At 43.8% G+C, this 26791-nt stretch overlaps 1 protein-coding gene across 1 annotated transcript in view; it reads left to right on the top strand.

The window, feature by feature from the left end:
• Positions 1-7545: 7545 nt before the first annotated feature.
• Positions 7546-26791, top strand: part of LOC137095410 (igLON family member 5-like) — a 283394-nt gene continuing 264148 nt past the window's right edge. The window contains exon 1 of the mRNA XM_067462043.1: positions 7546-7763. Within this exon, the coding sequence (XP_067318144.1) occupies positions 7700-7763 (64 nt within the window). The 5' untranslated portion in view covers positions 7546-7699. The remainder of the gene's footprint in view (positions 7764-26791) is intronic.

Here is a 26791-nt window from a genome sequence, read left to right as displayed (position 1 = left end):
TGTTTCATGACAAGGGGTCTGTTGTCCATAGACCTCTCTGATTGTGTTGCTGGCATGTCTGCATATCTGCATTAGGTGCCCTTTTACCTTCCCTTCAAGGTGGTACTTATTGGTCTACTTTCATTGCATGCATTGCAAACTGCTAGGTAGGCAGAAGCTAGGGCTGACAGTTGGGAGCTCACCCCAACTTGTGCCTTCAAATTGCCATCCTTTGAGTCAGTAGCTTTCCTGCAGCTAGTGGTTTAACCCACTGTGCTACCATGGCCCCTAAGCACATCCAAGCTGGCATCCTTAAGACAAAGTGTCTTACAAACCTCATTATTTACATATAGGAAATCTGGAAGTGATGGAGTTCTATAAAGATAATAGGGTGTGTAGTCCATCTTGGCTTGGGAAAGGCTGTTTTGTTTGACAGCCAGTTTGCATGAGAAGGAATGGAGAACTTACTGTTGATGAAAGCCACAGTTGCTACAATCTCTCCCTCTGTCTGTACAATAAGGGTGAAGGAACTTAAGGAAGCGTTAAGTTGCCTCTCAGTTTAGGGCAACCCTAAGAATTTCAGACAATTTTCTTAGGCAAGTTGTTTTGTCATTTCCTTCCTCTGAAATACAGCCTATGGTTACTTAGGCAATCCCTTGTAGTCCAAAGATAATGATCCTCCAAGTTCAGTGTTCTGGCGGTGGGTCCATAGGTGACTGTGGAGCCCTATTCTTGATCTGCAGGTTCTCCCACAGTGAGGGCATCGGTTTCCAGGTGGAAGGTGATCCCGTTCGGGGTTGACTTGACGTGCCTTCCTCTTGGCACATTTCTCTCTTTCACCCTCCATTTGTGTCTCTTCAAATTCTACAGCACTGCTGGTCACAGCTGACTTCCAGCTGGAGCACTCAAGGGCCAGGGCTTCCCAGTTCTCAGTGTCTATGCCAGAATTTTTAAGGTTGGCTTTGAGCCCATATTTCAATCTCTTTTCCTGTCCTCCAACATTCCATTTTCAGCCTATGGGACCTGACATTAATTGGTGATTTCCCAATACAGTGCTAACCAAAAGTGAGTTTGCTTAGCTTCCAAGTTCAGATGGGATCGGGTGCCTTTAGGGTATTTGAAACCATCTTTATCCAAGATATCATGGTAGTATAGAAAGCAAGACCAAAAAAATCAAATGGAAAGACCATATAAACTAATGTGCAATACAAACAAAAGGGAATATGGTCGTAAAGCAATGAAAAAGGCAGTTGTATAGAAAAAGGACAAACTTCCTGGCTAAAATGCCCTGGGCAGAGAAATATGTTTTAACGTGGCAACGAAAGGATTGTAAAGCTTGTTCTACTAGCATTTCAGTGTGGAGGGTGAATTTCAAAAAACAGAGCATGATCGGCCACAAGGCTAGAATCCTATTGGTAAGTCCCACATAGAGAAGACCCACTTGCCGTAGATAAATCCAGTTGATCAAATGGCTCTACTCCAGTCCGGACTAAGGATTAAGTGTAATATACGGTTGATACATTACTTTTCCTTCAAGGCAATGGTGAGACTCATTTTGGCCTCCAGATGTTGTTGGGCTGCAATTCTCAGAATTCCTCACTATTGCCTAGGGCTGATAGGACTTGCAGTTCAGTAATATTCCTGCTGTATGGGGAAGCATGCATGGATACACTTCTTGTGTGTATTTAATTTAACCTTAAGGTGAACCTATGCAGAGCCTTAGCAAGATAGATACAGAACAGTTTTATGGTTCCTGGCCTTTCCCATAGCTCTGGACACACTCTGTTCAAGGCAGGATGATGGTGACGTTATTGTGGAGGAACTGTCCACAGTTTCTTTGTCATGGAACAATTACTACCTAGTCAAGTTTAGACTCACTGGGGCTCCAAACTTCTGTAGGGGTGGAAGACCAACTAGGAAGGTTCCCCCCCCAGGAGGCTTATGGATCCAGATGGATTCTTGATGGCTCTTGGATGCTTTCCTATCTCTTTGGTAGGTCATTCTGTCAAAGCTCTGGCAGATCTCTGGAATACGGAAGTGAACAGAGCAGTTGACACAATCACTCCTGGATGTCTCCTTTCACAAAGCAGAGCCAAATCAGTGATGATAAAGCAAGTGAAATGGAGACTAGATCAGCGTTGGCGCAGAACTCATAGAGAATCTGACTGAGCATGGGCTAGAGCTCATTTAAAAGCCTATTCTGTGGCAATGAAGGTGGCAGAAAAATCATTTATTGCTGTCAACATTGCATCTGCACAGAACCACCCATGAGACCTGTTTCGAGTGGTCAGAGGACTATTAAACCCTGCTCAGTCAGGGATCCCTGACCAATTGGCAAATCTCTGTGAGGAATTTGCAGATAAAGTTGCTCTGATCCATTCCATGTTAATACAGTCTCCGTGGAAGTAAATGAGCCATCTGCCTGTCATGGTTCCATGGATTCTTTCCAACTTATTCAGCCCAAGGGCATGGACAATTTATTTATTTATTTACGACATTTCTATGCCACCCTTCTCACTCCAAAGGGGATTCAGGAACAAGATCTTGGGAGGAATGAGAGTGACTACTTGCTCTCTAGATCCTTGCCCATCCTGGTTCATTAAATCAGTCGTGGGGGGGGGGGGGGGGAAATGGGGACTGGAAGAGTGGGTGAAGGTACTGGTTAATGCCTCCTTGACTCAGGGCATAATGCCAAACAGTGTCAGAGAGGCAGTAGAAAGATTCTTATTTAAGAAACCAGCACTGGATCCCATTCAATTGAGTAATTACTGGCCAGTTTCAAACCTCCCCTTCCAGGGCAAGGTTCTAGAGAAGGTGGTGACCTCACAACTCCAAAGTTTCTTGGATGAAACTGATTATCTGGATCCATATCAATCTGATTTCAGGCCTGGCCATGGGACAGATATGGCATTGCTCGCCTTGGTGGATGATCTATGAAGAGAGCTAGATGGTGGAGTGTGCCCCTGCTAGTTCTCCTGGACCTCTCAGTTGCTTTTGATACCATCTACCATGGTTTTCTTCTGGACCGTCTCTCCAGGATAGGACTGGGAGGAATTGTTTTGCAGTTGCTCTGCTCCTTCCTGGAGGGCCGTACCGAGATGGTGGAGCTGGGGAACTCCTGTTGGACTTCCTGGCCAGTGGCCTGTGGGGTCCCTCAGGGTTCAGTTTTGTCCCCCACGCTGTTTACATGAAACTGCTGGGAGAGATCATCTAGAGTTTTGGAGTTTGGTGTCAAATGACACCCATTTCTATTACTCCTTTCCACCAAAAGCCAAGGATGCCATCATGCCCCTAAACTGGTGCCTGTCATCAGTGATAGACTGGATGGAGGTTAATAAACTGAAGGTAAATCCAGACAAAACAGAGGTACTCCTGGTCAGTCGGAAGGCAGAGCAGGGTGTGGAATCACACTCCCCCTGAAGACGCAGGTTCACAGTCTGGGGGTGCTCCTGGACTCATAATTGACCCTGGAACCCCAAGTGTTGGTAGTAGCCAGGAGCCCCTTCTCACAAAACTTGAGGGTGATTGACACTGGCATCAAGGAGTTATAGTTCACCCACATCCTGAGAACACTGGACCCAGCTGACTGTCAGATCTGGACCAAATTTGACATACAGACCCAAGATGGCCAACTGTGAATACTGGCAGAGCTTGGGAAGGACTGACCTAAGACTTTTGGGAACTGTAGTTCACCCACATCTTTATGCATTTTCTAATGGGAGCATTCATAAAAAAACAAAAGGAAAGACTGAGGTTTTCCCCCTCAAAAATAGTGCAATATATGACCAAACTGATAATACCTAACATCCAAAAACAAATAACCCAAGCATCACCCGGTACTCAAGCTAGTATTATATATGTTAGCTCTGGATAGCAAAGGGAAGGTTTAACACTGCCGTGGTATTTGTTTTGCTGTCTGTGCCCCTGTTCAGAAGATTTCATCTCACTTTCTGTCCTTGTGAGAATTGGATTTTGAAAACTCTGGCTCATTGCGGAAACAAGAATTGGAGATAAAGCTTCAGTGGAGACACCTTTTCCCCATAATAACTCTTTCAGGAGTGAATTTCCCTTCCGAGGGGTTGATTGCTCTCACTTCCTTATATTTCACCTCTATTCTTAACTATGAGTTCTTTGTAAGTCAGAAGTTTGTAACTTGGGGACTGAATATACTCTCTTCTTACCTTTACAACAACCTTGTCAAGAGGGATAAACAGAGATAGTGCAAACGACTATAGATTCACAAGGAGATTTGTGGTTTGAGTGGTGATTTCTACCTAAAACTTCCCAGTCCAAGTTCATTGATCTTTCTCTCTAGGTGTCTGTAAGGGCCAGGAAAGGAGAGAGAAGAGCAGGGAGCTTGAAACTATGTGTGTATGTGCTGCAAGAGCCCAGTAAATGACTTGGAGGGTGGAGTGGGGGAGTGGAGAGAGAGGAAAACTCGAATATGTCTCTGGAGCTTAAGAAAATGCAGGCTTGTGATATATTGAGGTTGCTGGGGTGGGGGTGGGGGGCAGAAGGAGTTGGAAGGGGCTTTGGGAAGGAAAGGTTTAGAGGCTGTGCTAAAGCAGCCTCAGCTCTCTCACATCTGGTTTCAATATTGCGATGTGTGGTTCCCTGAACAATGCAATATATATATATAAGCACATCAAGAGCTATAGATTTAGCTCTGTGATTATTTGGGTAGGGTTCCCCTTTTTCTGTGCATGGAATATACGATCTGTGCCTTCCTATTTGTTTCATTGATTATGTAGGAAATAGTGTCTAATTATGTAAAATGCTTCAGTATTTTCCACTTCTCTTTGCATCCTTTTTTAGTCCCAGGAATTCCCAAATGATATATTGAACCGCCCTCTGTGGCCTGTAGATGTTGCATTGGGCGTTCTGTTCCTGCCTCCAAGCACATTAGTATCTCTACTTGGTCCTTTCTTGGACAAAATCAAGGAATAGTATACCAGGAGAAACATCTTCTCTTAGTACTTCATCATACTAGAGAAAAAATCTACTTCAAATCTGGTTCTGCCTCCTGCAGAATTCTGAGGTTTGTAGTTTAGTTAAAAGCATCGCCCTAAACTACAAACCCCAGAATTCTGCAGGAGGCAGAACCCGGATCTTAAGTGAATTTTTTTTCTCTAGTGTGATGAGTCCCCTACTAGAAAAGGGAATCTTGGAGCAATCCCTTCCAAGATTTCCTTCCTTCCCCCTTCTTTTGGATTTCCCCCTTTTAGAGAGACACAGAGAAGGAATGATTATGATGAACCACCAAATCTATTTTTGCCCCACTCCTCCCAACCCACTTTCAAATTCTTTCCGCCCTTTTCAAAGCAACCCTCAGCACTTTTTTTCTCCCTTTCTAAGGAAACCCCATCACTAGGGATTCTGTCTCATCCTTGCATCAAGTTCTCTCCTCAACTCCCCGAAAAGGAAGAAGTGCTACCCTTGCTTAAAGTAAAGGGAAGCTCCCCAAATGGACACACATTAGAGAAGGGAAACCTGGAGATATCCCTTCCAAGCCTTCCTTCCCCCCTTCTTTTGGGTTCCTCCTTTTAGGGAGACAAGGGGAGAGAGGATTTGAAAGTGGGTTTGGTAGGAATGGGGGGGGGGGGGAATAGATTTGGTGGCTCCTCATAATAATTCCTTCTGTCTGTCTCTCTCTAAAAGGGGCAAATCCAAAAGAAGGGGGAAGGAGGGAAGGCTTGGAAGGGTTCTCTCAAGGTTTCCCTTCTCTAGTGTCTATTTGGGGAGGGGAGGGGGCTTCCCTATACTTGAAGCAAAGATAGCACTTCTTCCTTTTTGTGGAGTTAAGGAGAGAGTCTCATGCAAGGATGAGACAGAATCCTTAGTGATGGGTTTCCTTAGAAAGGGGGGGGGGAGTTCTGGGGGTTGCTTTGAAAAGGGGAGAGAGGATTTGGAAGTGGGTTGGGAGGAGTGGGGAGAAAATAGATTTGGAGGCTCCTCATAATCATTCCTTCTTTGTGTCTCTCTCTAAAAGGGGGAAATCCATAAGAAGAGGGAAGGAAGGAAGGGATCTCTCCAAATTTCCCTTCTCTAGTAAGTGTCCATTTGGGGGGCTTCCCTTTACTTGAAGCAAAGGTATCAGTTCTTCCTTTTGGGGGAGTTGAGGAGAATCTGATGTAAGGATGAGACAGAATCCCTACTGATGGGGTTTCCTTAGAAGGGGGGGGGGGAGTGAGGGAAATAAGGGGGACAGGAAGGAAGGCTTGGAAGAGATCTCTCCAGGTTTCCCATCTCTACTGTTTGTCATTTTGGGGGGCTTCCCTATACTTGAACCTCTTTTGGGGGAGGCTGAGGAGAGAATCTGATGCAGGGATGAGACGGAATCCCTAATCACGGGATTTCCTTAGAAAGTAGGTTGGAGGATTAAAACTTTAAAAAAATTAAGAAAGTGGGTTGGGAGGAGTGGGGAGAAAATAGATTTGGTGGCTCATCATAATCATTCCTTCTCTGTGTCTCTCTAGAAGGGGGGATCCAAAAGAAGGTTTCCCTTCTCTAGTGGGTGTCTATTTGGGGGGCTTCCCTTTACTTGAAGCAAAGGTAGTACTTCTTCCTTTTGGGGGAGCTGAGGTTGGGAGGAGTGGGGAGAAAATAGATTTGATGGCTCATCATTATCATTCTTTTTCTCTGTCTTTCTAAAAGGGGGAAATCCAAAAGAAGAGGGAAGAAAGGAAGGCTTGGAGGGGATCTCTCCAAGTTTCCCTTCTCTAGAGAGTGACTATTTGGGGGGCTTCCCTTTACTTGAAGCAAAGGTATCACTTTTTCCTTTTGGAGGAGTTGAGGAGAGAATCTGATGCAAGGCTCAGACAGAATCCCTAGTGATGGGGTTTCCTTAGAAAGGGGGTGGGGGGAGTGGGGAAAAGAAGAAAGGCAGAAGGAAGGAAGGCTTGGAAGGGATCTTTCCAGGATTCCCTTCTCTAGAGTGTGACTATTTGGGGGGTTTCCCTTTACTTGAAGCAAAGATATCACTTTTTCTTTTGGGGGGAGTTGAGAGAATCTGATGCAAGGATGAGACAGAATCCCTAGTGATGGGGTTTCCTTAGAAAGGGGGGGGGAAGTGCTGAGGGTTGCTTTGAAAAGGGGGGGGAGAGAATTTGAAAGTGGGTTGGGAGGAGTGGGGAGAAAATAGATTTGGTGCCTCATCATAATCATTCCTTCTCTGGTTGTGTGTCTCTAAAAGGGGGAAATCCAAAAGAAGGATTGGCTTGGAAGGGATCTTTCCAGGTTTCCCTTCTCTGGAGTGTGTCTATTTGGGGGCTTGCTCCCTTTCCTCCCCCTCTTCTCTCCCCCCAGCCTTGCTGCAGTAACAAAGAGCCCCTCATAAATCAGGACCCCCCTCCACACCGGCCTCCCCCCCCCCTCTCTCCTATTGGTGGGCCCCCACTTGGCTCATTTGCATGCCGGGCGCTGATTGGCTTTGCGGGGCGCGTCCCCCCTCTCTGCCCAGCTGTCACTCCGAGGCTTCCCCGCCCCCTTTGTGCCCCCCTCCCTCCCTCCCCCCTCCCCTCTCGCTTGTGTAGCTCGGGCGCCCCCTCCTTCGCCTCCCCCTCCCTCCTTCCTTCCCTCCCGCCTGAGATGCAGCAAGGCTGGTGGGTCGGATGCGAGAGCCAGCCCGGACCTGCTTCCCTCCATCCTTGCCTCCCTCCATCCTTGCCTCGCCGCTGCAGCAGCATCATTTGCACCCACCTCTTGCAGCCCCTCCAGCATCATGAGCTGCCCCTTGCTCCTGGGCGCGCTGCTCTGCAGGATGGGCATGCTGGCCCTCCACCAAGGTACCGCATTCCAGCTCTGCTTGGGGGTACTATTTTGCAAGGGGAGGGGGGTGGGTGGGTGGCTGGGAGGACTAGTGTGTGCATGGGCAGAGGACGCGGACGGAATACCCAATGCGTACCTGGGGCACGCGTGTCTGCGCGTGTGCGTGGGAATGCTCGACACAACCATAAAAGGTAGCGCCATCGCACCTCTATGAGGCTTGGCATGGTGCTCGGCTCCTATATGGAAGGGTTGCCCCCCCTTTTACCCCAAAAGACTCACTTCTGGAGTTGTCCTAGACACATCTACATGTTTATTTACCATTTCCTCCTTTCCACATCTTTCTCAATGTTGGTGTATTATTATTATGACCCCACGTTATTTGTTATTTCCTCCCAAGGAAACGAGGTCTATGTATGGGCACAATTCTGAGCCCACCTTCCCATCGTCCAGCTCATTGGGATTCTCACTTGGCATTTCCTTCCTTTTATTTTTTTTTCTCCATCACATCAATTGCTGTTTCCTCTTTTTTTGGGTGTCATATGATCCAGGTAATTCTTTTCTCTCTCCCAAGGAAGGATCGCAAAGGGTTGTTGTGAGTTTTCCGGGCTGTATGGCCATGTTCCAGAGGCATTCTCTCCTGACGTTTCGCCTGCATCTAGGGCAGGCATCCTCAGAGGTTGTGAGTCACAACAACCCAGTCATTCTGGCCGTGAAAGCCTTCGACAATACAATGACCACAAAAATTGTTACCCCCTTCCTATTGCCTGGATTGCTCTCCTCTTGAGAGTTCATTAGGATCCACACTTGGCATTATGTTCCCCCCTTCCGCCTTCTTTCTCTGTCACATCCATTGCTGTGCTCCCCTTTTGGTGTTGTAGCCAGATTATTATTATTTTTCTCTCTCTCCCAAGGAGGGATCATAACAATTTGGGTACCACCTTTCCATCATCCAGCTGGACTGCTCATTTGGATCCTCACTTGGCATTTCCTTCCTCTTCTTCCTTCTTTCTCCATCACATGGATTGGTTTGGTGTCAGATCCATATTATTTCTCTCTCTCCCAAGGAGGGATCATAACAATCTGGGTACCACCTTCCCATCATCCAGCTTGCTCTCTGCTGGACTGCTCGTTTGGATCCTCACTTGGCATTTCCTTCCCTCCTCTCCCTTCTTTTGCCTTCACATCAATTGATTTGGTGTCAGATCCAGATTATTTCTCTCTCTCCCAAGGAGGGATCATAACAATTTGGGTACCACCTTCCCACCGTCCAGCTTGCTCTCTGCTGGACTGCTCATTTAGATCCTCATTTGGCATTTCCTTTCCTCTTCTTCCTTCTTTCACCATTGGTTTGGTGTCAGATCCATGTTCGTTTTCTCCCAAGGAAGGATCACAACAATTTGGGTTCCACCTTTCCATCAGCTCTTTTAGGGGCCTCCTTGGCATTGCTTTTCGTGACAATTATCTACATGTGTATCTTTGTGTGTACTTCTTCAAATGCTGCATTTGCCCTCCTATCCCTGCTTCTGGGTGTCTTGGGGAGACGGGACTCAGAGCAAGCTGCCGAAAGCTCTGCAAAGGGGATGTACAGTGGATGGAAAACACAGGACACACTGTGTTGGTCTGGCAAGAAACAGGAGGGGATGTGTACACACTGTGTTGATGGCTGGACATTTGGGGGGGGGGGGCAAAGAGACCGTGGGTTTGTGAATGAAAGGCTTGTACGTGTGTTCCTTGCCAGGGGGATGTGTTTGTTTGCGTGGGGACTCGTCAAAAGACTTGTGTGCCGTGTGTGTGTCTGCTGAGTGTGGAAAACGAGAGGGGGGGGGGGAGACTGGAGAGAGGTGATGATAGAGATAATCGTGGTGGTGATGACAACTAGAATATTTATAAAGGCAGTGATGGCCCCAAAGGATAGATGGAAAGGACAGAAGGTGGGAGGCACACTGAGAGGCGTTAGGGGATGTTGGCCCCAATGCTTGCTTTTGGGGGAGCAAGGCTATACTTTGTGCACACACTTACCCATTGAACTCAGTGGGACTTAATTCCAAGTCAACGCATACATGATCCATCCATCTGCTTGGGTTATTGTCCTTTGCTCTGATCGTTGGCACACTCTTCCCTACTACACTCTACAAACACCATCACTTCCTTCATTGCTGGTGTTTATCTCAATAGCCCTAGCCTGGAGGGACAACTGGGGAGCAGGTGATTGAGGCTGATGGTATTATGGGGAGTGCTTGTATGTCGATGGATGCTGGCCCAGCTTGACCAGCAGTATTGAGAGTGGTGCAGACTCTACTCAACATTGTGGTGCAGTTGTTGGCATGGAGTGGCAGAATGAGATTACTGAGAGCTGTGGTGTTTCTCCTGGAATTGTCTTGGATCTGTAGCGATGCAGGTTGCGATGGTATAAGGACTGGCATTTTGGAATGCCAGAGTTGGCCTGATTGAATTAAGCACACCAGAAGAACCCTGCTGGAACTGAACAAAGGCCCATCTGGTGCAGTACTGATGTTTCCAGCAGGACACCTTCTGCCTCTCTTCTCCCAGCACCTGGTATTTGAAGGTATATTACCTCTGAAGAGGGAGGTTCCATTTTGCTGTCATCTGTGGTCAGTTGCCATCTGTATTGTTTTCTGAATTTGCCTAAATTGTTCTTAAAACCTATTTGTTCTGCTAATGAATGTGTTTGTTTCTTGCTTCTGTCTTTCCTGAGTCACCTACCAAACAATTTCACAGAGGTGGGGGAGGAGAGTAGGAGAGAAGGAGAGACAAATGCATTCTTTCTGTGTCTTTGCAGATTCACAGACATCGGTGCAACAGAAAAAGCTAATATTGGCAAAAATTTCAAAAGTATCACTTGAACGATCATATCATATCAAAACTGATCCAGTACTGAAGTTGTGTTATTAGTGTTGTTCCACTGATGGTATTAAAAGAGGTCTGATTGGCATTTTTAGTAAGAACAACCAAGAGTCACACAGCACCTTAAAAGAGAAACAAATGTATTTGCAGTGTCAGCTTGGGTTGATTGGCACTTACTTTGTCGGATACATCTGACAATACATTTCTTCATCTTTTCGGTGGCTGAGAACTCCTGGTGGTTCAGTTTTGCTACAGGAAACTAATACAGCTACCTTTCTGCATAAATAACTTAGTGAGAGCTGTTGTTTTCCATAGTCCACCTCTACATTTTGAAGCAATGCCTAAAGCTGAAATGTGCCAGGGATCAAACCGTTAGCCTTTTCAACTCTGGCACAGATCCTCTTTTGAAAGGGGGATTCCCATTGGCAGATAGCATGGCCAACCAACTACTTGAATTGGTGGTGTCATTGAAACAAGCAGTTTGATTGGTGGCCCTGGGCCGGGTGAGTTTGGGCATCCATAGGACTGGCTGCTATGGGGTTGGGCCTGCATTGGTGGGGTCGATGTATGGATGATAGGGTCAAGGTGATCAAAAACAAGCCAGTAGACATCCATGTTGATTGATGATGATGCGTCAGTGTATCGGAAGCATATTCCTTCATAGCTGTTGTATTTGAAACTCCTTTTCTGGAGTGATGGATGATAGACAAATGCTGGAGGAAATTTTTGTGAATGGAGAGGGTCCCAGTTAATGTTCTGGGTCTTTTGTGGTTAAAAATGACCAGGTGACATCAAGAGAGAGATCTACTGACAGTTTAAGAGGGCAATACTAGTCTTTGTGGATAAATTGTCTGACTTAATATAGGACAGCATCCTATCTTCTTATGAGTTGTTTTAACTAGAAGTGTGGAGAACTAGGGTCATCTCAGGACTCTAAAATTCATCATTCTGCTATGGAGTTCCTCCTAATGCGGCTGCTGTTGGTCTAATGAATGATGATCGTGGTCCTCATGAATATTACCATGGTGATATTTGCTAATGATAAAAGATAGTGGTTCAAACCGTTAGCATATACATCACATGCATTTCTTATATGTACTTAAACATCTACCTGGAGCAGGAATCTGGAGCCCCTTCCACACAGCTGAAAAAAAACCCACATTATCTGCTTTGAACTGGAATATATGGCAGTGTGGACTCGGATAACCCACCTCAACGCAGATATTGTGGGATGTTATGCCTTGATATTCTGGGTTATATGGCTGTGCGGAAGGGCCCTTTGTATAGATTTTCATTTATGTTTGGAGTGGTTGACCAAACCCATCAGACGAGTAGCAGAGGTGCTAGAAATAAACATTGGTTGCAGCACCTAAAATGTGCCTGGATCTCTAAAGTGGGAATCCATATCCACAGAGCCTTTGTTTCCATGGAATCTAGGAACCCACACTCTATGTTGATTTGACAATACTGGCAATAAACTTTGAACAGAAATTATAGGGATGAATTCTGGAGTTTCTTTTTAAGGGTTAAGAGAAGCCCTCTGGCTGAGACCAATATTTTGTTTGATTTTGTCCCCCCACTCCCCCCGATGAAAGCTTTATACAGACATACAGAAAGCGACATACAACCCCTCTGCTACGCCAGCTCCACTGGCTGCCAGTCTGCTGCCAAGCACAATTCAAAGTGCTGGCTTTAGCTTATAAAGCCCTGAATAGTTCTGGCCCAGCTTACCTGTCTGAACGTATCTCCTGCTATGGACCATTGCACAAAGATCAATGGGAGAGGTCTTGCTCTCGGTCCCACCATCCTTGTAAATGCGACTGGTGGAGATGAGAGACAGGGCCTTCTCTCTGGTGGTCCCTCACCTATGGAACTTTCTACCCAGTGACATTAGATTGACCCCCCTCCCTCTTGTTCTTTAGAATGAAACTCATAACTGGTTATGGGACCAAGCATTCAAACAACAGAGGCAGCAATTTAGAATGAGTCCCAATTTGTGTGAATGACAATGGGCTGACCTGGACTATGATTTCAAACCTGTATGATTTTAAACAATATTTTAGTAATTTTAAAGCATCAACAAATTGTTTAAATTGCTTTTATTATTGTGGTTGGCACTGAATGAATGCCTGTTGTGAAGCTGCCCTGAGTCCCCCTCCAGGAGTGAGAAGGATGAGATACAAATATGCAAAATAAATAAAATAAGAAATAAATTCTTCTCAGCAGCTGCCACGGAGAGACATGTTTTGACCAAACATGGAGGTGCCATTTAGTGAGCATGGCTAGCAGGTCATAGAATTACAATATTGGAGGTTACCTTGGAGCCCGATTCCATGCTTGGAAATCTAGAGCTGGATAACCTCCAGAAGATGACTATCCAATCTCTATTTGAAGTCCTCAAGTAAAAGACATTCCACCCTTCCCAGTAACTGTTTCCTTGTTGAATTGCTCTTGTCAAGGTGTTTCTAATATTCCACCAAAAATTGACTTCTTGTGAGAAGCCCATTTGACCTAGCTTTTATCTTCGAGCAACAGAGAAGTGTTTTTGCTTCTTCTGTGTGATTCTTCTCTAGGGCTTTGCAGAACACTCAGATACTATCTTTTAGTCTTCTTCTCTTCCCCATTCTGGGAAGCTGGCCCAGATTAAAGAAAGTGTTGGTTTCCCCTCTTGACACTGAAACAATTCAGAATATCAACCCTACATTTATTCAACTAGAACCTTTATTTCCATAAAATCACCTGGGATAATCAACCCTAAATATATCCAATTTCTGCTCAAATCATGAACCCAAAAAGATTTCTGCCCACTGCCACCACCCCATGCCATCACTGTAACAACTAGGAACTTCTTTTTGCTCTCCAGTCTAGAATTGTTTGTGTCTAATTTGTAGCTGTCTCTTCCGATGGCAACTGCTGCTGCCCGCTACACTGCACCCTTTCCATAACATGAACACTAACATGTACTGTACGGTAACTATACCAAGCACTCCAGTGCTGAAGATTGCCTGGGTAGCAGTGATGGAGGCATCACAATGATGCCAATCCATTGGCATTGTTAGAACTAATATGGTTTGTTAATGGCAGAATGACTGTTTCTGTGTTATTGGCGACATTAGTTTACTTACACTTAGTAGTCTGTGCACTGGATGAATGGCATGCATCGGAACAATGAGATCAAAAACTCTCCTTTGGGGATTCTGTGCTATCAATGATATCCATTAGACTTGTCCACTTTTGAGTTCCAAATTCTCATCACTGGGCAAGGCCGGGGAGTAGAGTTTAGTGGATGCTGGCAGAAGAAAACAGCAGAAACATCCTGGGTTTTTTATTTATTTATTTGGATTTCCTAAATACTGTTAAAGGGAAAAGCAATGGGCTGAGTCTGGGCAAATTTGCTAGCTTTGGTCTTCCTTGCATTTGAATTTAAAAAAAATCAGATTCTTTCCTTTCCAAACATTTTTGCAAATGCTGATAAATGCTTCAGAAATTAAAGTCTTCCCCATTTGCATTGACCCAATTTCATAGTATAGTATAGTATAATATCATAGAGTTGGAAGAGACCTCATGGGCCATCTAGTCCAATTCCCTGCCAAGAAGCAGGAAAATCTCATTCAAAGCACCCCTGACAGATGGCCATCCAGCCTCAGCTTCCAAAGAAGGCACCTCCGCCACACCCCTGGGCAGAGAGTTCCACTGCTGAACAGCTCTCACAGTCGGGAAGCTCTTATTCATGTTCACATGGAATCTCCTTTCCTGTAGTTTAATCCATTGTTTCATGTCCAATCTCCAAGGCTGCAGAAAACAAGCTTTTTCCCTCCTCCCTATGACTTACCCTCACGTATTTATTTGTGTCGTCTCAGTCTTCTCTTCTGCAGGCTAAGCATACCCAGCTCTTTAAGCCGCTCCTCATAGGGCTTGTTCTCCAGACCTTTGATCCTTTGAGTCACCCTCCTCTGGACACACTCCAGCTTGTCAACATCTCTCTTCAATTGTGGTGCCTAGAATTGGACACAGTATTCCAGGTGTGGTCTGACCAGGGCAGAATAGAGGAGTAGCATGACTTTGCCAGCGATCACTATTCCCAGCATTCAGAAGAGAATGTTTGTGGCTGTCTGTCTTAGATAGATGAGATGCCTCTCTGAAGAAAAGAAGTGGCACCCTTCATTCAAATGCTCACCTAGTTAAATATGGAGAGATGCAAAGACAGATTTACAAAACTTTCACAATCTTGGGCCTCGAAGGATGAATTTGCCTGCTTCTGTTCCTCCCACGTCAGCTTCTATTCATCTCAATTTCTTTTCACTGCCAGCATGAAGAGGTTTGCAAATTCTGGTAAATCCTGAAATGAACTGAAATAAAATTCTCACTCATCTCAAATGATGACTATGAGTCAATCATGGGGTGGTGGGTTGACACACAGGCCAGCTGCAAGTAAAACCTGCTTCTTTTTCCAGCTCTCCAATGCACCAAAGCTACTGGATTACCCATTTTTTTCTTTAAAATCCAGTTGGTGTGACCCCACAGATGGATACATTCCAATTCTTCATCAGAAACATGCCCTCTTAATCCTCTTATTTGGCTCTTTCAGCTGTTCTTAAAATGTCCTGTTTTTCTCTCTTCTTCCTTCCTCTCGTTTTCTTCCTTTGTCCTCAGCTTAATTCAGTTTCCACAAACCGAGATCAAAGTGCAAAAGTTGCTTGCACTTATTTTACCCTTAAGAGCAGAGATTAGAGGAGTGGATGGGATTTTGCCATTCCCAATAAGCTCAGGCATAAGCAAACTCCTGCAGCCTCTCCTAGTTTGTTTGTTTTAATGATTATTAGTAACGTTTGCCATCGTGAGCACACACTGATGTTGCTTGGCTGTGTAGTTTCTGGTTTTTGTTATGGAGTTGGAAGAGACCTCGTGGACTATCCAACTTCCTCCCAAGAAGCAGGAAAATCACATTCAAAGTACCCCTGATAGATGGCCATCTAGCCTCTGATTAATACAGTGGTTCTCAACTTTCCTAATTCTGCAATCCCTTAATACAGTTCCTCGTGTTGTGGTGACCCCCAACCATAAAATTATTTTCGTTGCTACTTCGAAACTGTAATTTTGCTACTTTTGTGAATCGTAATGTAAACACCTTAATATGCAGGATGTATTTTCATTCATTAGACCAAATTTGGCACAAATACCCGATATTGCCAAATCTGAATACTGGTGAGGTTGGGGGGGGGGGGGGATTGAGTTTGTCATTTGGGAGTTGTAGTTGCTGGGATTTATAGTTAACCTACAATCAAAGAGCATTCTGAACTCCACCAACGATGAAATTGAACCAATTTTGGCACACAGAACTCCCATGACCAACGGAAAATCCTGGGTTTGGTGGGTATTGACCTTGAGTTTTGGAGTTGTAGTTCACCTACATCTGGAGTGCACTCTGGACTCAAACAATGATATATCTGGACCAAACTTGGCATGAATACTCAATATATTCAATGTGAACATTGGTGGAGTTTGGGGAAAATAGACTTGACATTTGGGAGTTGTATTTGCTGGGATTTATAATTCACCTACAATCAACCAGCATTCTGAACCCCACCAACGATAGAATTGGGCCAAACTTCCCACACAGAACTCCCATGACCTGTGTTTTCTGATGCTCTTTGGTGACTCCTCTGACACCCCCCTCATGACCCCCCCAGGGATCCCGACCCCCACGTTGAGAAATGCTGGTTTAAAAGCCTCCAAAGAAGGAGCCTTCACCATACTCCAGGGCAGAGAGTTCCACTGCTGAACAGCTCTCCTTACAGTTAGGAAGTTCTTCCTAATGTTCAGGTGGAATCTCCTTTCCTGTAGTTTGAAGCCATTGTTCTGCGTCCTAGTTTCCAGAGCAGCCGAAAACAAGCTTGCTCCCTCCTCCCTATGACTTCCTCTCACATATTTATACATGGTCATCATATCTCCTCTCAGCCTTCTCTTCTGCAGGCTAAATCTTGGAAGGTATGTTGTGTGAGAGAAGAGAGATTGAGAGAGAGAAAGGAGGGAGAAAATTAGCCCCATCCCTGGTGCATTTGCCCACCTTTTGCAGTAATAGCCTAGCCCTCCATAAATCTGTCTAATCCTGTTTTAATACCATCTGTGCTTTGGAGACCATCACCACATTTTGAGGAAAGCAATTCCGTATTTTAGCTATGCGTTCTTTCTCCTCAACCGCCCACCTCTCATATTGCAATAAAACACCCCAGTTTCTGGCTGCCACCTCTGTTTGACTCAGCTTTTCAGACACCATGGGAGAGAGAGAGAAGCAGGTTCAGGTACAGATGCCTGGACTTCTGCAGTTGTGTCAGATACAAAAAACAAAAGGAGAAAAACCATAGTCATTTCTCAATCTTTGGCCATTTCCCCCGCTCTTTTGTTATCGAATGCAGCACTTCTTAAGCTGTTTGTTCTAGGAGATTAGTAGGCTTTCTCTACAATATTCCAGGGATCAGCACTATACAGCTGTCCCTCCACGTTTGCGGTTTTGGCTCTTTTGGATTTAATTATTCAAGGATTTGATTAAAAATGTTCTAAGTATCTCTCAGTCCTCCAGGGTGATTCAAGGGGCAGTCATGCTGGAGGACCTAGTCCCCTTCTACATTGCCATATAAAATCCAGATTATCTGTTTTGAACTAGATGATTTGGCAGTGTAGACTCAAATAATCCAGTTCAAAGAAGATAATGTGGATTATCTGCATTGATAATCTGTATTATATGGCCCTAGAGGTTTCTGTTGGGCGAGTGGGCTTATTAACAAAACACTTTCCTCATAAATGCACAGCACAGTACTTTATCAGCAACAGCGTGACCCAGCACCAGAAGCCCAAAGTGATAAAAAGAACAAAAACACACAGACTGTTATCTCTTCCATAGTAGGCTTTTCTTTGTAGTAAAATAATATGGTTGCACTATTTACAAGAACTAGATTTCCATAACACAAATAAACAAATATATAGTAGCTTTACATGCAGCAGCCTTCACACTGGAGCTTTTCTCACATGAGGCTTCTCTCACACACAGGTTTACCTCACACTCCTCAGGACAACATTAGTTTTGGCCAGCATGGAGTTTTGGACTGCATGGAGTGCTCTTACCTTTCCACCGGAGCAGTACCTATTGATCTCTTCATATTTGCATGTTTTCAAACTGCTAGGTTGGCAGAAGTTGGGGCTAACAACCGGATATCACCCCGCTCTGTGGATTCAAACTGCTGACCTTTTGGTCAGCAAGTTCAGCAGCTCAGCAGTTTAACCCGCTGCACCACCACAGCCCCATATAGTTATTGTAGACCTAAATATTCCTAGAGAAGTGTTATCCCAATTTTTTTTAAATAGCTATTTTATTATTTGTGAGTTTTGACTTTCACAAGGGCCCTGTGCCCCCAAACCCAATGACTATGGAAAGTTGATTGTGTTTGTGCCCACTGTCTATAGTGTTTCATTCTGTCATAGTACCTTTTCACAGGACACTTTTTTTTTGTCGTGTCAGGACACTATTACAGCGCCACCGTTTGATTTACTACTAGCTGTACCTGCCACACGTTGCTGTAGCCAACCTTCCCTCATTCTTTCTCTCCTTTCTTTCTCTCCTTCCTTCCCTTTTTTATTTCCCTTCTTCTTTCTTCCTTCTCTACCTGTTTCTTTTCTCGCTTCTTTTCCTCTTTGGTTCCATCCTTCCTTGTCTCTTTCCTTCCCTCTCTCTTTCGTTCCTTCTCTCCTTCCTTCCCTCTTTCACTTTTTTATTTCCTTCTCTCCTTCCTTCTTTAACTTTCTTTCCTTCTCTCCTTCCCTACTTCTTTCCCTCTTTCTCTCCCTCCTTCTCTCCTTCCTTCCCTCTTTCACTTTTTTATTTCCTTCTCTCCTTCCTTCTTTAACTTTCTTTCCTTCTCTCCTTCCCTACTTCTTTCCCTCTTTCTCTCCCTCCTTCTCTCCTTCCTTCCCTCTTTCACTTTTTTATTTCCTTCTCTCCTTCCTTCTTTAACTTTCTTTCCTTCTCTCCTTCCCTACTTCTCTCCCTCTTTCTCTCCCTCCTTCTCTCCTTCCTTCAATCTTTCACTTTTTATTTCCTTCTCTCCTTCCTTCTTTAACTTTCTTTCCTTCCTTCCTTCCTTCCTTCCTTCCTTCCCTACTTCTTTCCCTCTTTCTCTCCTTCCTTCCTTCCTTCCTTCCTTCCTTCCTTCCTTCCTTCCTTCCCCCTTTATGTGTATGTTTTGTGTGTGCATATATGTATGTGTATATTTTTGTATATATTTATGTATATGTGTATATATGTGTGTTTGTGTACATATGTGGTTTTGAGCATGAGTTGTAATGTATTTGCGGAGGGGGGGGTGGCTTTTTAACTCTCTTCTGCTGTATTTTTCAGTGTTTTTATGAGTGATGGTCACTCGTTGGCCTGATAGGTGCATTGTGTCCAAATTTTGTGTCAATTTGTCCAGAAGTTTTTGAGTTATGTTAATCCCACAAATGAACATTACATTTTTATATATATAGATGGAGTCCTGGGGTTTGTAGCTTGGTGAGGCATTAGAGCATTCTGATAGAGAATTCAAGGTACCAAACTGCTAACTTTCAGATTCCATAGGATTATGGAAATTAAAGTGGAATTAAAGTGCTATGATGAGCCTCTGGCAACTTGTTGCAGATTAACAGCCACTGGCTCATAGACTGGTACAGTACATGGCCCACCACTTTGAGGAGTAGTAATCTAACTATACAAATATTACTTTAAATAACTTCTTCTCTCTGAATCATTTAAAGTTTAAATACAATTTTGTTCAGCGTGACCTAGTCTCTAGGCCAGCAGAAAACAACCTTCCTCCCTATGACTTCCCCTCCCATATTTATACATGGCCATCATAGAATCATAGAACCAAAAAGTTGGAAGAGACCTCATGGGCTATTCAGTCCAACCCCCTGCCAAGAAGCAGGAATATTGCATTCAAATCACCACTGACAGATGGCCATCCAGCCTCTGTTTAAAAGCTTCCAAAGAAGGAGCCTCCACCACACTCTGGGGCAGAGAGTTCCACTGCTGAATGGCTCTCACAGTCAGGAAGTTCTTCCTCATGTTCAGATGGAATCTCCTCTCTTGTAGTTTGAAGCCATTGTTCCGCATCCTAGTCTCCAGGGAAGCAGAAAACAAGCTTGCTCCCTCCTCTCAGCCTTCACTTCTGCAGGCTAAAGAGCTGGGGATGTTTAACCTGTAGAAGAGAAGGCTGTGAGGAGGCATGATGACGGCCATGTATGTGTGGGAAGTCATAGAGAGGAGGGAGCGAGCTTGTTTTCTGCTGCCCTGGAGACTAGGACACAGAACAATGGCTTCAAACTACAGGAAAGAAGATTCCACCTGAACATTAGAAAGAACTTCCTAACTATGAGAGCTGTTCAGCAGTGGAACTCTCTGCACTGAAGTGTGGTGGAGGCTCCTTCTTTGGAGGCTTTTAAACAGAAGCTGGATGGCCATCTGTTGGGGGTGCTTTGAATGTGATTTTTCTGCTTCTTGGCAGGGGGTTGGATTGGATAGCCCACGAGATCTCTTCCAACTCTGATTCTAGAGCATTAGGCTAGAGAATTCAAGTTATCAAACTGCAAACTTTAAAATCCCATAGGATTATGGGAATTAAAGTGGAATTATAGCGCTATGATATAAAAGAGCCTCTGGAAACACATTGCAGAGCAGGCACTGGCTCACTGATTGGTACAGTACATGGGCCACCACTATGAGTCGCATTAATCTAACTATACAAATACCACCTTTAATGACTTCTTCCCTTTGAATTTAAGCTTGTCTGGTGGGGATGAGAGACAGGGCCTTCTCAGTGGTGGCCCCTTGGCTGTGGAACTCCCCAGGGATATTAGATCAGCCCCTTCCCTCCTGACTTTCTGAAAAAAGTAAAAAATTGGCTCTTCAAGCAAGCTTTTGGAAATGCAGCAGAATAGATAAACATGTCACTATGAAGTATGAACATGGAACAGCTAGGCGATGCTATTGGAAAATGATTTTAACAGGATGACACAGGTGAATATATGTTTTAATGGTTTTTATATTGTTATGTTGATTGTTTTTAATTGTATTTTGTATGGATGTATGGTATCGAATTATTGCCAATATGTAATCCACTGTGCGTCACCTTAGGGCTAAGAAAGGCGGGCTAGAAATGATATTATAATTATATATTTATATTACATGTAATATTACTAATAATATTACAGTATAATTGATATAGTGCAATATAGCAATATTTAAAACTGATATTGTACTATGTTAATAATATATTGTATGTATATATACCTTGTAAGCCGCTCTGAGTCCCCTTCGGGGTGAGAAGAGAGGCATATAAATGTCGTAAATAAATAAATAAAATAAATAGAAATACCATAAATAAATAAATAAATCATTGAAAGTTGAGAGACAATTTTGTTCAGCAGGTGTTTTTGTGTGTAGATTATTTCCCTTATGAATATAGATTTTGCACAATGCCTCAAAATGCCATATTATGGATTTACAGTCCTCAGAATGCCATATTATGGGAATCTAACCACATTCTGCAAAAGTAACTGTTATAAGCTCCAGATGCTACTCGGAAGAACCAGCTTCATGTCTTGGCTAGTCAGTCACAGAAACACAGTGTAGGGCCTTCCACAGGCATGTAGCCAGGGGGGGGGCTCGGGGGGCTTCAGCCCCCCCCGAAATTCTCATGGTGGTTCGCGAAAAGGCCTTACTTGTGCATTATTTAAACTGTTATGTTTATTAATATCATGATTTGATCACCATACTCAATATATCCCATATGTATGGGGGTATTGGGGTAATGATACAAAAGGTTTGCTAGGCTAGACCCTCTTTCACTCAGACTCAGCCCCCCCCGAAACTCAGCCCCCCCCCGAAACCCCCCCTGAAAATTTTTTAGCCCCCCCCGAAACGAAATCCTGGCTACGGGCCTGGCCTTCCATGATGGGAACTAATCAACAACTTCATGCCAGAAGAGATAGTCCTTCAGAAGATGCTCTGTTGGAACAGATCTCGGCAACCCCTTTCCTTAATGCGCAGGGCTAGGCAGCACAGTTTGAACATGAACCACCAAATGAAACGGCTACAGCTTCTATTTATGCAAACATTTCAACTTTACTACACCACCACTATCAACATAAACCTGGCAAGTAGCCCAGAAGTAAAAAAAAAAAAAATACTGGCTGGGATGTTTTCCCCCTTCTCTTGGTTGGTTGGCAAGCCTAGTATTGATCTGATGATAATGTAGAAACGTGCAAGTGTTTGATTTATGTTGAGTTGGTATCATCTGCTACTTTAAAATTCTGCTCCGAGAGGCCCTGGGACTCTTTGAAATCTTATCTAGGGGTTCCTCAGTTGGAAGATCAGCAGACAAATGCCCCTAAAAGACCTCTTCCTTCCAAATCCTGATTTTTTTCCTTTCATGTTTCAACAGCATGGCATTGTTATTTCACTTTAACTATCATGGTTCTGTCCTGCGGGATCTTCAGGACTGTAATTCGGCGAGGCATTGGAAAAGTCTAAATGTCTCTTACTAAGTTGTCACTGCCAAGATTCCAAAGGATAGAACATAACAACTAGATTGGAATAGTAACATGATCATTCTCCTGTGTGAATGGGTCTCTGGAGCGTGGTGTTGTTGTACTACCTTTCAGCCTCTCAGGGTGACTGTAGGGTTTCATATGGAAACGCCAAATGATCTCTTGATTTGCCTCTGAACTACCAGAATTACTCAAAATTCTGTTGTGATGTCTCTTAGGGGAATGACCCCAGACTCTTAATGGTTATCTCAGAGGTATTTAAGCCCAACCAATTTATCAACTTGGCAAGGCTTTCAGAGTGGTGCCACTGGGGAATTGCACACCTGAGGATCAAATTAGCTGAACTGGGAGAAACTTGTCACAATAAAGTTGGCCAGTGAGAGTATGAATTGGCCACAAAACCTACGCATGCAATGTTGTTGTGAAATAATTGCTGCCTGCAATCAATGGAAGGGCCACTCACACTGATGAATTCATGTACATATTCAATATTTTCAAGGTAATCCCAGAATTGTCTGCAGTGACGTCTCTTGTAAGGCAGTAGTTCACAACCTTACTAATGCTGTGACCACTTAATACAATTCCTCATGTTGTGGTGAACCCCAACCATAATATTATTTTTGTTGCTATTTCATAACTATAATGTTGCTAATGTTATGAATTGTAATGTAAATACCTGATATGCAGGATGTATTTTCATTCACTGGACCAAATTTGGCACAAATACCCAATACTCCCAAATTTGAATATTGGTGGGGTGGGGTGGGGGTGGGGGGTTGATTTTTGTCATTTGGGTATTGTAGTTGCTTGAATTTAAAGTTAACCTACAATCAAAGAGCATTCTGAACTCCACCAACGATGGAATTGAAACAAATTTGGCACAAAGAACTCTAATGACCAACAGAAAATATTGGAAGGATTTGGTGGGCACTGACCTTGAGTATTGGAGTTGTATTTCACCTACATCTAGAGAGCACTGTGGACACAAACCATGATGTATCTGGACCAAATTTGGCACAAATCCTCAATATACCCAAATGTAAACACTGATGGAGTTTGGGGAAAATAGACCTTGACATTTGGGAGTTGTAGTTGCTGGGATTTATAGTTCACTTACAATCAAAGAGCACTCTGAACCCAGCCCACAGTGGATCTGCAACTAGGCACACTACTTACATGGCCAACATTGAATACTGGTGGGGTTGGGGTTGTTTTTGAATTCTGGGAGTTGTAGTTCACCAACATCAAAAACGAAGAGAAAGATAGAGAGATTTTCAACCTTCTCTGCCAAAGGGATTCTTAAGACCTTCAAAATATGTGTTTTCTGATGGCCATTAGTGACTCCTCTGAAAGTCTCCTCATGACTGCCCCAGGAGTCTTGACCCCTAGGTTGAGAAACACTGTACTACAAGGTGGCTAGGATAGGAAGAAATGTATTTTAGGCTAATTGTGCATATACAGCAGAATGAGATGTGGAAGTGAGATGAAAGGAGGTAGAGAATGTACCACTTAACACTACAGATAAGCATCAACATTTCCTAGTGCTTCCTTGCATGCTTGTGCAAAGAGCAACCAAACACAACAGGTGTGTGACCGAGGGTCCTTCTACACTGCCATGTAGACTGGATTGTATGGCAGTGTAGATGCATATAATTCAGTTCAAAGCAGATACAGTAGTATACAAGGGGCCTGAGACTGAAACCTCTGTGAACATGAAAGCAAGTTCAGCTTGGGACAGTTTGGTTTTGCAAGATACATTTTAAAATGACACCCATACCGGCTGTTAGGAATTGTGGGAGTTAAAATCCAAAACACCTGGAGGGCTGAAGTTTGTCCATGCCTGTGCTAGAGTAAAGCCAGAGAGGGCTCCTGCACCGTTAACAGGTTTGAAAATGAGCATTTCAGGAGGCGATGCTTGTTATCCAATTATATGACAAACATCACCAGTGAAACTTCCTTTTCTATTCAACCAATAAAGGTGCAAGAGCCCTTTCCAGTTTTCAGTCTGGCAACCCTAGCCTCAAACTTCATTTACAGATACAGCAAAATGTGATAGTTGAGACTGGAGGTGATAGAATACAAGAAATATACAATTTCCCATTTAAGGTGGATCACATTAAATGCCCCTTTCCATAAAAAATACTTCCAGCAGGGGAAAAAAACAATCTAGCAAGAAATGAGCTAGGCTTGAAACTGTCTCTTTGGCATGCCTTTTTAAGCCATGCATTTTATATTACAGAATAATTAAAAACTGGCACTTGCACTTGTCATTTGAAGGGGTAGCATCTGTTGGGCCACTCGGAGATGTCACCATCTCATTACATTGCGTGCATTGACCTTGCTCTCAACTGGGCAAGTATATTGTCATTGACTGACTCCAAGTCTTGGTTGATATCAAAATCCTTTGCTCACACAGGAAACTCTGAGCCCCTTCTACACAGCTGTATAAATAAGATAATCCACATTATCTGTTTTAAACTGGATTATATGGCTCTACACTGCCATATAATCCAATTCAAAGCAGATAATCTGGATATTATATCGTAATGTAGAAGGGGCCTGAGTCCCCTTCCACATTGCTCCCATATCCCAAGATCTGATCCCAGATTATCTTCTTATCCCAGATTATCTGGCAGTGGGGACTCATATAATCCAGTTTAAATCAGAAATAGGGCAATGTAGATCCAGTCTTAGAAGAGGCTGGATGGCCATCTGTTGGGAGTGCTTTGAATGCAATTTTCCTGCTTCTTGGCAGGGGGTTGGGCTGGATGGCCCATGAGGTCTCTTCCACCGCTATGATTCTAAGACGAGTAGATTTGCCTTGAATAGGAGATGCTTTCCCCCCTCCATTGCTTTCATCCAATGGTTAAGAGAAAGATTGCCATTAGTTATCACTTGGACTTTTTGCAGTGGTGTGGTAGTATGGCAATGCCTTCATATCCACAGGGGATATGTCCCCCAGCTTCATATGGATACATAAAACCTCATATAAAAATGAATAATAATAATTTTCAGTGGGACAAACAATGCAAATACTGAGAACATGGTGCAACTTGTGCAGGAGATCTTACATCAAAAATGAATCTGTGGATAAGTAAAGTATGTTTATCAGTTCTGTGAATACAGGGGTCACTGTAGCACCTTTATTTCAGATTTGGTTGGAATAGAGAGCCAAGCTGAGCAGAATTTCTCTGTTTTTCAGATCTGTAGATGCCATTTCTAGTTAAAGCCAACTGTATTAAATATTAACTGTTTCTCGGGGCAGAACAGAATGTTGAATTATGCTGTTGTTGTTGTTCTTCATGCCGGCACAGTTGTGTCAGTCTTGGGTGTAGTTCATGCCATATTCATTGGAGTGGTTGCGGCCTTGGGCTGTCGAATTATCCTGCGACCAAGAAACAGTTAAAGACTCAAGTATGCAAATTCAAAAGCCCCTGGCTGGGATAAAAGCAACAGACAGGTTTTTCTGTTCATCAGCACAATTTGGAGCACTGAGTGGAACAAGCGTTCCTTCTTGCAATTAATGGGATTTTCCTCTGCACAGTTTTAGACTAAACTGGCGATCCTTTGCATGATGTTCGTATGGAAATCCGGTACATAGCACAGGGTGGGCATTGTAGCAAGACTAGGAGGCAACATATTCACAACTAATATTGTTAGTGTTACTCATTACTTTGCTCAGTAATGAGAAAATTCTTGTTTATTTCTTTGTTTTTGTAACAGTAACACTGCAATCCTCCTTGGCTGCATCTGCACTGTAGATTTAGTGCTGTTTGACACCACCTTAACTGGCATAACTCAATGGGAGTTGTAGCTTGGCTCCAACAGTCTTTGGAGCCTTCAGTGGCGCAATGGGTTAAACCCTTGTGCTGGCAGGACTGCTGACCAAAAGGTCAGCAGTTTGAATAGTCAACATAGACTCATATATTGCAGATTGAACTACCAAAAGGTCAGCAGTTCAATTCTGGGGAGAGCAGGTTGAGCTCCCTCTGTCAGCTTCAGCTCCCCATGCGGGAAAATGAGAGAAACCTCCCACAAGGATGGTAAACATCAAACATTTGGGCATCCCTTGGGTAGCATCCTTGCAGATGGCAAATGCTTTCACTCCTGAAGTGACTTGCAGTTTCTCAAGTTGCTCCTGACACTAGAGAGGAAAAAAAAGCAATCTGTGGCAGAAACGTCTAAAGATCCTGTGAAACCACAACTCCAGGGATTCCATAGCATTGAGCCATGGTAGTTAAAGTTGTGTCAAGCTGCATTTAATTCTGAAAATACACCATTAAGGCCCCCATCTACATTGCCATATAATGCATTTTCATAATACAAATTAACTGCATTGAACTAGATTATATGGCAGTGCAGACTTGTATATTCAGTTCAATGCAGTTCAATCTGCAATATATGAGTCTACGTTGATTATTATAATGCAATTCAAACTGCATTATATGGCAGTTTAGATGGGGCCTAAATGTCACTTGTTAAGTACAATGGGTGAGAATGTAAACAAAGCACCCAGGGACCTTCCACACAGTCATATAATCCAGAATATCAAGGCAGATCATCCAAAATATATGCTTTGAACTGGATTATCAGAGTCCAT

Source organism: Anolis sagrei, chromosome Y, assembly GCF_037176765.1.
Source record: "Anolis sagrei isolate rAnoSag1 chromosome Y, rAnoSag1.mat, whole genome shotgun sequence".
NCBI lineage: Eukaryota > Metazoa > Chordata > Lepidosauria > Squamata > Dactyloidae > Anolis > Anolis sagrei.
This window is presented reverse-complemented; position numbering and strand designations above follow the sequence as displayed.